The sequence below is a fragment of the Exophiala mesophila genome, assembly GCF_000836275.1.
Source record: "Exophiala mesophila strain CBS 40295 unplaced genomic scaffold supercont1.1, whole genome shotgun sequence".
Lineage (NCBI taxonomy): Eukaryota > Fungi > Ascomycota > Eurotiomycetes > Chaetothyriales > Herpotrichiellaceae > Exophiala > Exophiala mesophila.
In genome coordinates, this window is record NW_015622504.1 from 1,793,648 (window position 1) to 1,810,880 (window position 17,233).

Here is a 17,233-nt window from a genome sequence, read left to right on the forward strand (position 1 = left end):
GAGAGTTGAAACCATGCGCAGCTACCTACCCACGCTATCAGACCTTTTTTCTTCGTATGGTGAAAACCACGCAAACCAAAGCACGACGAAGAAACCCACGTACCCACGAGAATCCCTTACCACCACGAGGCAGCCACCGCACATCACCGCCTGGATAAGCTCCAAGACACGTTGTCCACGCCGCGTCTTGGGACAATGTCGATTCTCAAGGGTCCTGATCCTGGCGCCGTCGATCATTTTCTCACCTAGCGTTTATTGCCAGCTTCCAATTGTCGCCTCGGCCAAATCTCATCTTAGGCAGAAATCTCCTTTTCTTTTCTCCGATAAACAGCCACGTACGACAATACGATCATTCTAACCACATAGGAACTCCGATGTCGAACTACAGGACACTACTTTCAGTGCCGATCTTATGGGATTGGTGCTGCCAACTTTCGAGCCAAGGTTACAGTCCAGTAGATCTGACACGCGAGGTATGAGGTGCATCTGCCATGACGTCACGGGACGATCATCTTTTTTTTCCCTCCACATCTTTTGTCCGCCGAGCATTTCAGCCACAGTTGTCTACGCCATACTCCACTGTCCATGAGCCATGCGCCACAGCGCCACAGTTCAGGGTCAAACGCCACCCCCGTCCTCCTTCATTCATCCTTTCTCTCGAGAGAGACCTCAGGGTTCATCTCGAGGACAATGGAATGCACATAGTATGCCTATTCTTTGTATTGTGTGTCAAACAGACCATCTTTGAGATATGGAGGGGCTTCATGAACGTATCTCTCCAGTAGAGTCAGTCCATTCGATAGACATATCATATGCCCTTGCCAAAGATCTACCATTGTTTTTTCCAGGATTACAGTCTTTCTGAAGAAAGAGCCATCTATCATGGTTTTGTGAGACTTTGTTTGAATTCTCACTACCTGCCTGCTTTCAGTGACCTGGCGTGCCTGGACAAGTACTCAAGGAGACTTTTTGTGCCTTGTCCCAACCCTTCTCACAACAATGCATCAATCACTATTCACAACAATGAGAAGCCCGCTCGTCTTGACAAAGACACATGAATCAGTCATTATTAACAGCGAGCTCATTCATCCAGTCCCATGCTCTATAATACACGATGAAAGCCCAAGGATTCCTCCTTTCCTCTACCATTCATCTCCCTCATTCACACGGCAACTGTTGTGGTAAGTATCACCAGTAAAAGTCCACTACATACAACCTACGCAGGTAACAAATACAATCCAACAACATGCCGTGCCACTACACTGTCTTGGGCGTGTCCAAGACATCCAGCAACGATGAGATCAAAGCCGCATATCGAGCCTTGATTTTGACCGCGCATCCTGATAAAGGTGGGGACCAGGCCAAATTCCAGGAGATCCAAGCTGCTTGGGAAACCCTGCGAGATCCAACTAAGCGTCAAGAATATGATCGAGCGCAGGAGAGACAGGCACAACAGGATACAGAGGGAGGCCAGGCCAGTCGTCATCGTCCCCACACCCACACTTATACTCGTACTTACCGCCACGATCGCAAGCACCACGACCATCCATCGCGGGGGAGACGAGAACACCCTGACGCCGGCGGCGAGAAGCCGCGATCCAAGGAGGACGACGTCCATGTCAAGACTAAGACCAAAACTCAGACCTCGCCGAGGACTCATCAGAGACAAGCCAAAGATGACTTTTGGGCAAAAGATGACTTCTGGCGACCAGAATCATCCACTCAGCCAGGTGTGCGCGTCTCTCGACATGAATTCTACTATGAGTTTGGCTCTTCCAAGGACAAGGCTCATGGCACCCGCGGCGGACAAGACCAGCCTCAGGCCACCAGACAAGGCGAAGCCCGATGCAGCCCAGTTGTAACAGAAGAGCGAAACAAGCAACCCGACCGTGTTCCCGAAGCCGATAAATCTCCATCTTCAAATCCCTACAAAGTTCTCATCGATGAACTCGAGAATATCCGTTCCGAAGCCAACACTCGACTTGAGGGATTCGACAAAGGAATGGAGAAGATGAAGGAGGCAGTGCCAAAGCGCACATTCCACGATCGTGATCTACAGCTTCTAAACCATGTCCACAACCATCTCGAGAAGACAGTGTCGTCTCTGACGGAAGCAATTGCAGCTTTCTACAGTCCTGAAGCCCAGCCGGGGAGGAGCACCAATCAAATCCGCAACTACGAGAAGGTAAAATATCGTGCTAAGTGCGACAAGGCTTTCGTTTACGATTGTGGTCAACTCTGCGTGAAAGTCCATAAGGCGGGCATGGAGCTGGCAGATCGGGCCGCGAAACTTGCTATTTTGCAGTTGAAGCCTGAGGAGGAGATCGTACTTCTCGATATCGCCGTTGCAAAGTTGCACTCGTTCCTCATGGCTAACCTGGGCCCACTCACTTACAGCAAGTATCGCTAGTACCACTATCAGCAGCAGGAAAGCAGGATTCAGCTGAGATTGCAATCCCTCTCTGCGATCAGAGATATTCCACATGGCTCGGCGAAAGGTTTGGAATGGTTAGTTAAGCGCCCCCCTCCTGTCCCCTCTCCCTCAAGCCCCTAAAAAAGGTAAGTAACACACCAAAAAAAAGAGATGAATCCCCCAACCTTGGTCTATTCCCATGTCCTAGTAAGAGACACGAGTTTGTGATCGTAGTTCCTCGAAGATGCATAAATCAGTAAGTATACAGCGACACAGGGATTGCCCTGCTAAGGAGCTGAAAGACTAGCGAGGTACCTACAGCTGATCCCTTATCCTGGTGAAGCACACCACTGTGCTACCTTCAATGTAACCACTTTTGTTCGTCTCCATGGGTATGTACGTACAACCATCCCTATCACCATGATCATTACTCACCAAGGAATCCCTTCTGGCCTTCAACTCGAAATCACTCTGTGACCAGGCTACTTAGGTCATCGTGACCTGACCACTTCATATCTATTTAGAATCAAGAGTTGTTGCTGGTCTGATGTGCCCATACAAGTGTCCGTCGAGACGAAAGTACCTAATTTCTAATTTATCAATCATTACGCCCTACGCAAAATGCTCCTTGTAGCACATCATAGCAACACCATGTAATAAAGTATGTACTGTCTCACACAGTGGAATACAAAGTCGCAAAACAGATGAGCCATGGAGGGCACATTTAGATACTATCCATATTGCAACTGCTAGGTACCTAAACTATCAAAACAGAACGACTTTCAAGCCAAACAAAAATTTGATGCTTGCTCGCCCGAGGAGCTCAACATAAGATGTTATACATTTTCAGAGTATTGATTGTTTTCGGTGCGCAAACGTTGAAATCGAGTTTCCGAAATACAGAACAAATGACGGTGATAGTGAGAAGCACAAAGGTAGGGAAAAACAGTAATACTTAACAATGTAGACGCTCCACACAGACATCACACCCGCCCACACCAGCGCCTAATCACCCCACACTAAACGCATGGATCATATCCCCTTGCAAACAGGGGAAAAGGGGTATTATTTCAGAAAGCCTCCTCATCAATACTATTACACGTCAGATGGAACAGATCCGGACAGGCCCCCCCCCCCCCCCCCCCCCCCGGATCTCATCTGTAGTCTCGCTTATGACACGAAGAAAAAGTCTGTTAAGCATCAGGTCTGTGACTCCGATTGCTGGGAATAAGACATAAGACAAAGGAAAATGTATGATTGTCGAGCAATGGAATCCCTAAGGTCAGGGAATTCAAGAGGATGATGATCCGTCCGACTCGGACTCGGCGAGCAGAGCGTTATACGCCTCTTCCCAACCGGCTTCGACCATGATCTCAGCGGCAGTTCTGCCGTTGTCGTCCTTGACTTGAAGATTGATACCACCTCCCTGCTCGTCAAGAAGGCGAAGGATTTTGGCATTGCCGCTTTCGACAGCCTGCAGGACCGAATTCCACCCGCGGTACATCTTGTTAATGTCGACGCCTCGGGACAGCAGGAATTCAATGGTGTCGGTATCGCCGCCTTTGTATCTTCGGATGGACTTGACGATGGGAAGATGTTCTCCCGGAGCGTTGATGTCGGCCCCGGCTTCGTCGATCAAATATCGAACAATCTCTTTACGATCCTCACGAATGGCCGTGGTCAGTGGGGAGAAGACGCCTCCATTCTTGTCCTCGACGCTAATGCCCGCCTTTAAGAGCATCTTGATGCTGTCGAGTTGGTTGGCAACGACGGCCATTTCCATCACACCCTTGACGGAACGAGGGTTATGCAGGGCAGGAAGAAGCTTCTTCAGTATTTCGGGTTGTCTCACTGCCATGCAGATGGGCCAATCTTTGCCTCGAATGGAGGGGTCGGCGCCGTTTGCGAGAAGCAGGTCGATCATTTCTATACGCTCTTCTTGAATAGCAGTTGTCAGAGCAGTGTGGCCATCCGAGGTCCGATCGTTGGGGTTTGCACCCTTCTCTAGGAGGTACACTAGGGCGTCACGGTTGTTGTGCGCGACAGCTTTCTCGAGAATACCCTTGGGTTTGTGAATGTCTGCGCCAGCAGCAATGATCTGAGGGAGCAAGTGCGTCCGATTGTGAGTTACACACTTCCAGGCTGGATGCTCGGAGGCCATGAAGTTAGGGTCGGCTCCTCTTGACAATAGCAGCGTTACCAGCTCACTACGGTCGTCTCGAATCGCAGAACAGAGTGGGGTGTAGATCCCATCTTTGCGCGTGTTTGGATCCACACCGGCATCAAGCAAGATGCGGATAGACTCTATATTATTGACGCTGGTGGCGAGTTCCAAACAGCCGGGTGCCCTTTTCGTCTTGGCCCCATGGCTCAACAACAGTTGCAGTATTTTGGCGTTATATGTCGATGGCCAGATGGGGTGTTTTGGTCCAGGGAGATTGGGGTCGGCTTTGTTTGCGAGGAGAAGCTCAATCAGGTCCAATCGCTTAGCCTGAATAGCCTCGAATAGAGGACTGACGCCCTCTGTACTTTTACCGTTTGGATCGCTCCCATAGTTGAGAAGCAACTCCACCATCTGCTTAGACGATGTCTTGCTGATAGTCTTCAGGAGAAGAGTGGAGCCATCGGCGGTCACAAGATTGGCATCTCCACCGTAGGTGAGGAACAACTTCACTAATTCAAGCTTGTTGTCCGTGACGGCGGAGGCCAATGGAGACTCTGCGTCAGGGCCGGCAGGAAGATTGGGATCTGCACCATACTTGATGAGGAATCGAGCGCTGTCGACAAAAGAGAGCTCAGTTGCTGAATACAGAGGTGTGAGGCGATTTTTGTCCAAGCCATTTGCATCAGCGCCGAACAACAGGAGCAGACGAACACTTTCGAGATCCCTGTTGACCACAGCCTCTCGAAGCAAGTTGATCTCCGGGTTCTCGGGTGGCACACCGCAGTCGAGAAGCTGTTCAATCATCTTGTGTTTTCGTTGTTGTACAGCGCTGACCAAGGATGAGCGCAATGCCGTCGAGTTTGCACCAGATGTTTGCTTTGGAGTCCACCTTTCAGCCGACGTAGAGTCTGCCTTGATGGTTGTGCCTTGACTGGAATGTTTATCATCGAGTTGAATCTCGTGAATCATCTCTTCAATTTGCGAGAACGAGTCCATATCTTGGACTGTCACTTGGTCCTCGGGAATCACCTCTTCATTGGCATGCACCCCTCCCTTGGAGAGAGAGTGTTCTCTTGCCGTTGACTGCGAGAGTTTACTGGATCGAGTGCTCGGCGCCGGCCTCAAGCTATGACGGTCAGACTGCGAGGTGAGAGTAGCAGTCGTAGGGACGGTTGATGGAGCGACTGAACTTTCTTCGGGCCTGTCGGGATCCTGTTTGGGGAAGAGGCTGTACGTTGTGATTCTTTCGGTCGCAGGAAGTGACGGAAGTGGTGGCAGCCGATCCGGGATTTCAGACACCTGGGCCTCTCGAGTTTGTGCATGATCCGGCAACGAATCCTGGGCTGTGGACAGCGAATGGATTCTGGTGTTATTCATGCGATCAAGAGCCGCAGCCAGGCCGGTGTAGCCAATGCCTGCAGAAGCATCGACCCTGTCATCTCCTAAAGACCACCGGAAGACAAGGGCACTCATGCGAAGAGCTTCGCGACTCTTCTCGAGCGAGTCTCTCATTTTATGGATGTCGGTGTCGACAAACATCATGTGCCAGCTTTTTGAGAGCTTGCCAAAGCCCTTCTTTCTCTCGTAGTCGAGGAATTTGGCTAAAAGCTGATTCAAGACCAAAAACTCGTCATTGGTTTGGCGGAACTTTTTGTCGAGCTCTTGGACCATGTCGGCGGGCAGTCGATTCTGGGTGCGGGTGGACTCCAAGAGGCCCGCCTCAATAGACCACAAGATTCGAGAGACCTCCAGAAACTCGGTAGCGAGCTCACGAAAGCCATGAGGTTGATGTTTCGCTGTGCTCATGTACTCGAGCATACGTACAGAGATGCCATTGCCCGAGACTGTCGCTCGAGAGCAAAGGTCAAGAAGGCTTTCTTTGCCTCGTTTAGGAGCCATGGCAGTGATCGTGTTAGACAGAGACCGCGAGCAGGGGATCAGTTATGTTTGGCGAGCTTCGCGAGCGCCAGGCAGGAATCTGGACTTTAAGAAGGAGAACAAGAAGCACTCCCAGAGGTGACACAGGCCTTTCGACCCCTCGAGCCGCGGCCTAAGCACTTCGAGTTCATCCCAATCCCGACAGAGGTTGAAGTCCAAGGATAATCCCCATCGCATCCCGTGTGTTAAGGCAATTCCTAGTGGCGGGACGTTGCATGGGGCTTCTGGGTCCATGCAAGCACTGCCGGGGGCGGCTGGTGGCTAGAACTAAGATGTACGTACTCAGCCTGGGTCTCGATGTTGGTTGCTGACTGTTGATCATGGTAGCTATCCCGGGATGGCATATCGGGTTGTGCGTTCGGTGCAATACAAGGCCGAAAGAAAACCCTGGTAGACACTTAAGTTGCCCAGAACCCCCTTGACCGTTACGTTGACCGAGTGCTGTGGCATTGGCGGTAGCGGGGACAGAGGCTGGTTGGACCTGAAATAGATGAAATTGTACATATGTAACAACGACACTGTGTGGTACAATGGCTCTGAACGGGGGAAGTAGAGAGGTGGAGTCGTTTCCACTAAGGACCCGACTACCTCCATATCTGGGAGCAACAGTATCCAGACCAAAAGTATTCGTCAAATCGGGGTTCAAGCCGAGATGCCCGCTGGGCTTGTTGTGCTTGCCAAGTACTCCGTAGTTTGGCCAGCTGTGTTAAAACATCAGACTAAAGAAGTGTGGTCGTGCCCTTGTCTCCTATGAAAACTGGTCGCTAGCGAGGACTTACAAGGCAGAACAAGTTGGAATAGCGTGCATGACAGCCACAGTCGGACTGTCGATGGCCAAATGTCTTCAGATGTTCCCCGTATCAAGACCCACATGGGGCGCGGTGGCATGGTGCTGCATGGAAACGATGTGTTGATTCTGAAAGTTGGGACTGAGGGTGTGAGAGTTACCACAGGCAACGTTAATCGTGAAGATCTTCGCTTCGCACGAATGAAGCGAGCGCCAGCCATCCGAGGCTTGAGTGACGAGCTGTCGCCACGAAGTTCCTATGCGGAGTCTCCTGTTCTATGCACGTGTAGCAATGGCCCAATTCGTCACAAGCGAGGGGTTGTGTCAAGCAACGAGGGTAAACCTTGTCAGTCTGTTTGGGCAAGTGGACAACGACATGCACCGTCCTACAGGCCGGGAGTGCTCGAGCGAAACTCCAGGAAGGAGAGGTTATTTGGTATGGCGAGGCCCACCTCTCGTTTCATTTTGATAGCAGACTGTAAGTCTGGGTAAGAAGCAGCTGGAACAAAAATAGCCCCATACGCCCAAGGATCATGATCCTGCGGGAGAGCTGTGCAAGGCAATCCAATAATGGCCAGATTCGTACATCGTGCCAACCTTGCATGATCCAAGGAGCTCTAAGTACAGTCAAAGCCGAGGGTAGCCAGGTGGAGATCCTCCACTCAGGAGCCGTGACGAGGAGCTTCACTATTTTCAGCGACAATGAGATAACGGCCTTCAATACAGTCTGTTAGTCTCGCCTGAAGTATCACCTAGTGTTTCGGAGAGGGGCAAAAACACGGTGCCGGTCGAAAATCCACGGCAACGAGATCGTGCAAGGTGGTACAGGAGCGACGTCTACCAGAACGTGGTTGATGAATCGCAAGGCGGCAAGTTCCCAATATGACCTTGGTCGGTTTGACTTATATTTTGCTGGAGACCCTAGTCTCACGTTCTCGACCAAAGACGGCAAGGATCGAAAGTCAGAATGACCAAAACTTCTTCAACAAGTCTCGCCAAGGTTGAGTTTGACAGCGGCACGTATCGTTGGTTGACAAGGCACGCACCAGGACCCAAGGTTAATGGTCATAGCAACTCCATGGACACCCACGACACCTCTACCACAAAGTGATTTGACTAATTTGACGATCACGATCGAGATCGAATCGACCAGATCCAGACACCTGGTATGCTTCGAGTGGAACAAGTGGGAATTGACTCAAACAGGCATGGATGCCCAATGGTCGTGAGAAAGCCACAAAGCGACTCCGGTCGTGGGAAAGCAGGCAGATTCGCCGTTGAAGGGTCCACTAGCGAGTCGGGGGATACCTACGTAAAAGGGAAACTCTATTGCTGGAGGAAGGCGAAATGACGGGTGGCTGCAAACTATTGACCACACAGTGGGAACGACTTGCTTTCTCGCTGATCTGGCTTGAGAAGGTGCTGAATGGATGGGAATACTGGTCGTATTGGGAGAAGTGTGGTCCAGGTGAATCAACCTAGATGAATGGAATTGATGGCTGTCATATGGCTGTGAATGTGAATGTGATTGTGCACGTGTTGTCGTACAAGGCTTCAAAACCTGCCACGCTACTGCAGACCTGTTCAGTTAGAGGACCTAGGGATCTGCAGGCTGAGGCCGGGGAAGTGAACAGGGAGTCGATGCAGCGGCGCCAGGAACCCCTAGTTTAGATGGGCCTAAGATGCCCATGAGGGACCCAGACGTCTGGGTGCCCCACCTTAGAAGAGAAACTTCGTACGCGTCCGCCGTACTTGGTGCCCCTTGGACTCGGGCTGAAGAATTCCAGAACCAGATACCGAAGCGAGACGCCACATGGGTTGCAGAGTTTAGTGCTGAGATCGAGGTATGATGGGCCATCGTTATTATGGGAGGACAGCACAGTCTTGACGGGCTTGCAGCCACTACAGACAGAGTGCAGAAGATTCATGCAAGGGCGACGATCGCAAAAGTGTATTTGTCCCGGGCAAACAGGACCCTTGCGGGACCAAGGCGAGCGAGAAGGCCAAAATGCGTGGCCCTGGGATTTGCTTGATATGTCCCCAGGGTCCATCGGTGAAGAGTTGACTTGAAAAGGCCTGGCCAGAATTGAAATGTACTCCGTAGTCTGTACTCCGTGTGTCTGTAGAGAGATCTTCGTCATGATTGGAAGCCAAGAGGATTGGAGTCGGAAATTACTCCGTAAAGGGGGTTTAATGGTTTGGTGGAGGGGTAGAAGACTGGCCAAGTCATGCTGCTATTAATCCCTTTAGACGATGTGGTGAATGATTGCACACTGCTGGGCGTCTCTCACTCACGTCCACTCCGTGTTCGCAGTTTTCTCGAGCAAAAGATGCCGACAGGGGTGTGGGGAGTGCCTATACGGGTGCTGTACTCGTGGTGTGGGAACACACGAAATTCTAGGCTAAAAGTAGAATGGCAGCAGCCCAGCCGCGTGGTTGGCAGCCAGTCTGAAGCGGAACCCAAGCCAGGAGTGGATGGGCCGAGCGGACTACTGTGATACTAAAATGGGGCCTTGGGCATCCAAACTCGAGATTGACGGCGAAATTGTCTGATTCGAGGCCTGAGAGGAAATTCTTGTCATCGAGAATGACAGGATCATGCTTGTAGTTGTGAGTAGAAGATCAGGGATTCTTTGTTTCCCGCAAAGGGGGCTGCGTGTAGGTCCGGGGCCGATCCAGGATTTACGTAGATAGCTGAAGCTTCCAGAGGAAACAGAGTGCAGCTCCGTGGAGACACCGATTGAGGGAGATGGTTGTGCCCGGAATCTATTGCGTGCGAGTTGATTAGTAGTGACTTGCAAACGGGCAGGGGCAGAGAGGCCAACTTAAGACGCGGCTTCGGGCTTCTCTGTGATAGGGTCGCTTGCCTACTTTGTGAAAAGGATGCATGATGATCGGTCCAAAGGGATGATCGAAGTGACAGTCTGAGAGAAGAAAGTCTGAGAGAACTGCGTGGTCCGTTGGCCACCAAGATGAGAACTTGGACAGCAGGCAGTTACCATCAATTACAAGGGGCAACTGCCTTCCCACTTTCCTCACTGCACTTCCCCAGTGTTCAGATGGCAGGTGCGAAGGATGGAAGCGAATGCCTGCCATACTATTTAAGTAGTACATGCTTGCATCTCAACCCACGTGACTTATTTGCCGACATCATAGTCCATGTGGTACACCAGACCTCAAATGCTTCCTTCTGCCCTGTGACTGGCTTGGATGAGAATGCGACCTCGAATGGGTTGTCCATGATGCCCCTCGACCCTTCGATGGCTGTTGAAGATGACGAGGGAGGTCGCCTGTGCCCCTAACTGGACTGATATCATCGATTCTCCATCATCATGGAGCCAAGGATAGGGCACGCTGCTGGGACCATGATGTTCCTTTTCATGTACAACGTTGGTGAAAAGTCTCTCCAGGAATTACAGCATTCCTGTTATCTTAGTACCGTGTCACATCACATCAAGCATCTCTGACCATGCCTCCCAATTTCATGAAGGAGCAGACAGATACTTCCGAGAAATCCAAGTAAACGGCATAGGGATGGTGTATTTCAAGCAATTCAAATTGATGCATATGCTGCTGTGACTTGTTGCCAAGATCTATTCAAACATTTATACACTCCGGATCGTGTCGAATGAGCTTTGTCCTTATCTCATACATGAATCATACATAGGTAACATTCATCAACCATGGGGCATATCATAAGCAAAAATCGTCATCGAGGTGTGAATGACCTCGATCGTAGCGAGCCAGCATCGCCGGGTTCGCTTCAAATCCAGCCTCCTTCGCTCTTGCCGGGGTAAAGAGGACTTTGTGTTCTTACTGTTGCATGCAATGGACTTTGCGTTCTTACTGTTGGATGCAACGGACTTTGCGTCCGCGAAATCGAGTAGACGGAACTCTGCATCCTTGGCACAGAGTACACCGAGCTCTGTACGCGGGAGTAAAACGAGCTGTTCTGGCTTTTCAGCTCGTCAATCATGTGTTGCAACACCATCTCCGTTCGACCGGGGTCGTGCGGAGGCACGTTGTTCATCATGTAGTAGCTGTCAATGTCGATTGACGACATGTCGGCTTCGTGATATGTGTCGGCGACCTGAGGTAGCGTTGGCTCCCGTACGGGTGCACTATGCGTATACACCGGCAGTGGCTCTTCCAGCCGACCTGGCGGGAGAGATGCGGCAAGCGGTGATGGTTTGTTTGAAGATGGGTGGGGTGGAAAAGGAAACTGTCTGCGTGAGTTGACTTCCTCCTCGTATTTGTGCCGTTGGATCATGACAGTAGGTGAGGGCATGTCGAGGGCAGAAAATTCCATTGCTGGAAGAAAGCGCTTATCGCGTGAGAGTGATGCAGGACGTCGATAATGATGGTCCTGTTTCCGGACAGGACGGAACCGAGACGTCGTTCGTCGTGGAAGGGCTGGCAAGGTCTTTTGGGTCTTTTGTTCCTCATCCACTGTGCTTGTCGAGTCAAAACTCCGGACCTCTCGAATGGTCACAGAAGCTTCTTTCTTCTCTGCAAACCAAGATTGGCCTTGTGGCAGCCCAAGTTCGTGTCCAAAGTCTTTACTCTCCGACGTCTTGTCCACAGCCGACGTCCTCAGTCCTGATCCGAATGCCCATAATTCCCACATCATTCGGCCCAGTGAGGGCAGACAAGCAGTGATGAGACTCAGGTTCATAATGACCTGGACCCATGTTTGGTAGGGAACAATGTCCCAAGTCAAGTCTTCTGAGCCCAATACTGAGTGCAGATGCAGGGTTTGAAAAACAGTGACCACAGGTACACTAATCCGAGCGCCAAACAATATGCACACAAAGATCTTTTTGTCTCGAGATGTTTTCAATTTGCAAACCATGAGAATGGGGAGAATGAGTGTGAGGATGTCGACCAGAATATTTGCTGAGATAAAGCCGGTGAAGAAGGCCTGCTACGATGTCGCCACGTTAGCTTGACTGGTCTCACGATGGCATCAGCTGCATAGGGCATGGTACACTCACGCGATTGATGCATCGGTCAGCAGTCACATTCCATGGCTCTGGAAGAGCACACTGAAAGCCTTGGATGGCTAATGCGGCAATCGAATATAAGACAATGAAACCAAATAGGACATTGCATCCTATCCGGACGGGGAGTTGCGGTTCGACGCTCTTTATGAGGAGGAGGATGACGACTTGATCAAGAGAGAGGACTAATTGGAAGGCGAGATTGCTGCCATAGATGAGCTGCAGACATGATTAGCCTACAAGCAGAGCTTTCCTCGAAGCAAGCAGTACCTTTTGGAAGAGGGAAATTTGGTCATCGGTCAAGTCCTCGGTGTGTCTTCCGAGGCCGTCCAATAATGCAATACGAACGAGGGCACTCTGAGCGAGTAGAAAGACCTGCGAAAGAATCAGCTTTGGACTATGCAGCTTTTGCAACGATTCGACTTACCAGAGAAATCGGCAGGAGGATATCGGTGGCTTCGAAGACTTGGGCAATCCGATGTCTTGCAACGGCTCGAAGGGCAACGATAACGAGCGAGACCCCCGCAAAAGCAACGGTCAGGACCTCAAGGGCAGAGCCGCGATAGTTAGACATTCCTGCATCTGACCCTCACCATCACCTCACTCGAAACGGCGTGTGTATATTCCAAACATCAACGACGACGACCACAAACAAGCTGCATTCGCAAAGGACATGAGGTAGACGTGAACAGGCCACCCACCGACGTATATGAAAAATCGGGATTCCCATTCCCGCCGTGAGGTATGGGGCCAACGCGAGAAGCAGAGGAGTCGTCGCGTGCCTTGCCCAAGGCGTCATGTCACTGGTTGCCAAAGCGCTCGGTGGCATGCGCACTGACGAAAAGTCGCGATTAAAGCCGTGTAGCAGTGCAGCGGACAACGGCGATGAGTGGCGGAGCTGGTCGAGAATTGGGTCACATCCAGGAGGAGAATCTTCATGAGAAGGTCTGGCAGCCTTGAACCTGTCACAAAGACTTGATCCAGTGCTGACAGCTGGAGGATCAGAGACAGGGGCATCCGATATGGATTGACTTGAAGCACAGAGGCATGAACAAGTGCATCGCCTCAAGGAATTGGCCAACCGTGATAACGAAATAGCTCTACATATCAGCGGCGCATCATTGTGCTCTTCAAGACACACAGGACAGTTAAAGAACAGTATTGATGAGGCTTACCACGCGTGCCACGATATCTTGGACCTACCTCTGTGGAGGTTCGCGTGCCCCGAAGACCTTCTGAAGCCACGGGCAGGACTCTTCTATGGGCCTGGAAATGCCGAATGAGGCGAGTTGAAACGCCGACAACTCTGGCAGAGTCGTCATCGCGGGCTAAGAGCACTCCAGACTTGCCCTTGAGAGCTTCTCAGGAGCCGGTTGACGTGTTGACAGGTGGAATGTCATCGATGATTTTGGGTTTTCCAGCCTGCGAGTTCTTGGTGGACAAACTGGCGGCGATGGAGGTCTTGGCGTCTCTACAGGGGCCGAGGGAAGGAGCCTGAGGGGCAGACTTTGACGGTTCTAGAAGGCAAGAGGGCCGAGAGACCACCTAGAACTGGAAACCAGAGGCAGGCACAAGTACCTTTTTTCTCCTTCTTCGCGCGTGAAGCACCCGCAGTCCCACCTGGACCTGGCTCTTGGGTACCCGAGACACGGTACCAGAAACCCCTCGGCCGTGCCTGGGAGGTCAAAGGGTCTATAAGTACGGAGTACCTAGGCTAGGGGCTCGAGGCGGCTTGGCCTGGGGGGCCGAGGGGCCGAGGGGGCTACACGCGCTGCCCCGTGATCTCGGCCATGGCCTTCGAGAAATTCAACCCAACTGAAAATCAATACCTTACATGCTCCAAGTAACGTTCTACCTTTGCTGAAAACAAGACGATGACCAAGGGATGAGGTTCAGCTCACTATTCTCAATCCTCGTCGCTTTCAGCGTGTGTCACCGACTTTAGTCTGTCCAGGGTGACCGATATGGCAGCTCCATCGTCGTCATTTTCCAATCCGGAGGGCTGGGGGTGCCCAATGCGCCTGGTCTTCCGCCGCTGACAGCCTGATCAAATCTCGAGCCGTGCACTTGTCGCGACGACACGCCCCTCGCCCTTCTAAGCAAGATCCCAACCTCTCCAGCGTAATGTAGTGCGATGGCGACCCCTTACGAAAGTGACGTCGTCAAGCATGATGGCGAGTGTTACAAAACACCAAAATCACAGCATAAACAAGATAAGAACACTGGTGCACATCGAGCCGTAGGTATATCATTTCTGATATCTATGAAATAGCCACTACTCTTCCGTGATCAATCCATGACTGGAGAGGCATAGGAGACGCATAGCAGACGCTCGATAGAGATTGAATCGGCAAGTTAAGACTAACAGATCGGATGAGATTTGCCGTGCTTCCCTTGTAATGAATGTTTTTCCTTCTTGTAGTGTTCACTGTGTCTGGGGGCGTTGTTGCGGGCGGCCACCCTGCCCTGTTTCGTGTGCTTCATCACATGCCTGCTCGTCGTAGTTAGCCTATGTGTCAATGGAATAGTCAAGGAATGACACTTACTCTTGATACTTTTCCATCGATTTGCGATCCATCTCTCCTAGTGTCTGAACCGCCAACTTGATATCTGTCACCAGGGCATCACACCGTTGTTTGCTAAAGTCCTCACGGACGACCACACGCATCATCTTCAACTTCTCACTGTGTGGGGCCATAGTGTAGGCTGGCACGACCCAACCGCGCTCTCTCAGTTGATGGGCAATGGCAAATTCATCATAGAAGTGGCCAGCGTCTGGGTTCAGGCGGAAGGCGACCACGGGCAGCGAGCGACCACCACCTGGAGACATGATGACGAAACCAAGGGCTTTCAGTTGTGCCGCCAGGTAGTCAGACGTGCGGGTGAGGTTGAGCATGATGCTGCGATAACCACGCTTCCCTAGTCGGATCATCTGGTAATATTGCCCAATGACGTGACTGGCACCTTTGGAGAAATTCAGGGTAAATGAGGCTTGGTCGGCTCCCAGGTAATTGATGTTGAAGACCAACTCTTTGGGTAGGTATTCGGGAGATCTCCAGATGGTCCAGCCAACACCGGGATAAACCAATCCGTACTTATGACCTGAAACATTGATACTGACGACCTTTTCCAGTCTGAAGTCCCACAAGAGGTTAGGATTCACAAAAGGGGCTACAAAGCCACCCGAGGCTGCATCGACGTGAATGGGGCAGTCGATATTTTTCTCCACAAGAAGATTATTGATGGCCTCTGTGTCTTCATATTCGCCGGTGTAGGTCAAGCCAAGGATGGTGCAGATACCGATAGTATTCTCGTCGATCAAGGAAATTGCTTCCTCCGGATCAATGACGTAGCGGTCATCGGTGCAGTAGACATACTTCTCCTCGACATCGAAATATCGAGCCGCCTTTTCCCAGCAGACCTGGACCGCGCTGTTCATGATGATATTGGGTCGTGAAAAATCTTTGCCTTCAGCCTTGCGCTTGTTGGCCCACCTCTTTTTCATCGCCAAAACGGACAGCATAATGGCTTCACTGGAACCTATGGTTGATGTACCCATGGCATTTTCTCCGTCTTCCGAAATCGGTGCGTTGAACAAACGGGCAATCATGTTGACACACCGGTTCTGGATTTCAGCTGTCTGGGGGTACTCTTCGTAATCAATAAAGTTCTTGGAGAAGGCATCGGTCATAAGTTTTTCGGCTTCATCTTCCTAGAAATAAAGTCAGCATTTTCAGTGGCTTCACCAACAGGTCCAACTGGCGAACGTACCATGAATGTAGTCACAAAACTTGCTAGGCTAAGAACTAATTGTCAGAATGAGCCTTTTGAAAGGTGTGGAGGTACTGACTTGAGCATGGGATTCCCATCCAGACTCAGTTCATCCTTGATCATACGGTAAGCAATCTCCTTTGGCATCTCTTTTTCCGGCATTTCCTTAGACGGTAGGTCTTGTGCGGCGAATCGAGATCCGTAGACGGATGTGGAGAACTCATCCTCACCGGGGGCTTCTAGAGAAATGTGTTCGAGGCCAGGAACCACAGACTGACGACGCAGTGGATGGTCAAATGGCTTACCAGGATAAGCATCCTGCTCAACGCTTGCCAAGTGGACCATGTTTACTGGTGAAGGCCTCGCGGAAATGGCACACTGAAGTTGTGGGAGCGAGGGCTTAGGGAGTGGGAAGAGGAGAAGAGAGGAGTGGATAAGTAGAGCTCCAGCACGACGTGGGACGTGGATCGAAGCTTTATACCGCTCGGAAGACCCTGCACGATGCGTTCATTAGAAAATCACAAGATAAACACGAGCTTCTGGCAAAACAGTGTGGCAGTGACAGAACGATGCCGTGGAGGGCTGGTCCACCGACCACAAGGGATTGGCTGACACATCGGTCCGGATCGAAAAGGTGACGAGGCCTGCAGGATACATGAATGGGCTCTGGTGGAAGGCGAATGGCAATCCAGATCGGGCATGCAACAGGGAAAGCAAAAAGTGAGCTGATGATGTTAGCAAAAGTCTAGGACAACGTGAGTGTGTTGCAGAGCGTTGCTGGACTGCGGGAGCGGCGAACGTTGCATTGCGGGGGAAATGGTAGGCCGAGGGGCTAGCTCCCATGCCACGGCCCGCGTGGGCTTGACCATTCAAGGGACTATTGAGACGCACGGTTATTCCACACAAGCATGGCAGCCTTGGTACCATTGGGCCTCTACCTGGATCTCACAGGTGGAACACGCGTGGACATGGCATGCTGTTGTCTCAAATTAAGTTGCGCAGGGATGGGTGCTGGGCAGGTACAGCATACCAAACCCTCCTTGTTTCCTCGTTTGGGATATCGCTTTAGTGTCAGGCACATGCGACTTACCTGATCGTCTGTAAAACGATCAAGATATCATGGACGTTCTCTGTAGCTAGCTATGCCTTGCGTCTCTATG

The 17,233-nt window shown here is 51.3% G+C and overlaps 3 protein-coding genes across 3 annotated transcripts; all 3 read right to left on the reverse strand.

Annotated features, from left to right (window-relative positions):
* Window positions 1-3,552: 3,552 nt before the first annotated feature.
* PV10_00581 (uncharacterized protein) lies at window positions 3,553-6,690 on the reverse strand. Its single transcript, XM_016364685.1, has one exon. The coding sequence runs from the start codon at window positions 6,474-6,476 to the stop codon at window positions 3,705-3,707; it is 2,772 nt and encodes a 923-aa protein (XP_016228334.1). The 5' UTR covers window positions 6,477-6,690; the 3' UTR covers window positions 3,553-3,704.
* A 4,185-nt stretch (window positions 6,691-10,875) lies between these two features.
* PV10_00582 (uncharacterized protein) lies at window positions 10,876-12,876 on the reverse strand (the record flags this gene model as incomplete). The annotated part of the gene is made up of 4 exons (XM_016364686.1): window positions 10,876-12,226; window positions 12,297-12,521; window positions 12,573-12,677; window positions 12,730-12,876. The coding sequence occupies 4 exons, from the start codon at window positions 12,874-12,876 to the stop codon at window positions 11,066-11,068; spliced, it is 1,638 nt and encodes a 545-aa protein (XP_016228335.1). The 3' UTR covers window positions 10,876-11,065.
* A 1,275-nt stretch (window positions 12,877-14,151) lies between these two features.
* Window positions 14,152-16,610, reverse strand: PV10_00583 (glutamate decarboxylase). Its single transcript, XM_016364687.1, has 4 exons — window positions 16,153-16,610; window positions 16,074-16,101; window positions 14,849-16,014; window positions 14,152-14,793 (listed from the first exon to the last, which is right to left on the reverse strand). The coding sequence occupies exons 1-4, from the start codon at window positions 16,416-16,418 to the stop codon at window positions 14,664-14,666; spliced, it is 1,590 nt and encodes a 529-aa protein (XP_016228336.1). The 5' UTR covers window positions 16,419-16,610; the 3' UTR covers window positions 14,152-14,663.
* Between the last annotated feature and the right edge of the window lie 623 nt (window positions 16,611-17,233).

What these genes read in the sequence shown, in the direction of transcription:
- PV10_00581 (XM_016364685.1), bottom strand. Translation starts at nt 6,476, where the DNA reads ATGGCTCCTAAACGAGGCAAAGAAAGCCTTCTTGACCTTTGCTCTCGA.
- PV10_00583 (XM_016364687.1), bottom strand. Translation starts at nt 16,418, where the DNA reads ATGGTCCACTTGGCAAGCGTTGAGCAGGATGCTTATCCTGGTAAGCCA. An exon ending in GATGGGAATCCCATGCTCAA is followed by an intron (nt 16,102 to 16,152) that starts GTCAGTACCTCC and finishes ATTAGTTCTTAG; the next exon opens with CCTAGCAAGTTTTGTGACTA. An exon ending in GTTTTGTGACTACATTCATG is followed by an intron (nt 16,015 to 16,073) that starts GTACGTTCGCCA and finishes CTTTATTTCTAG; the next exon opens with GAAGATGAAGCCGAAAAACT.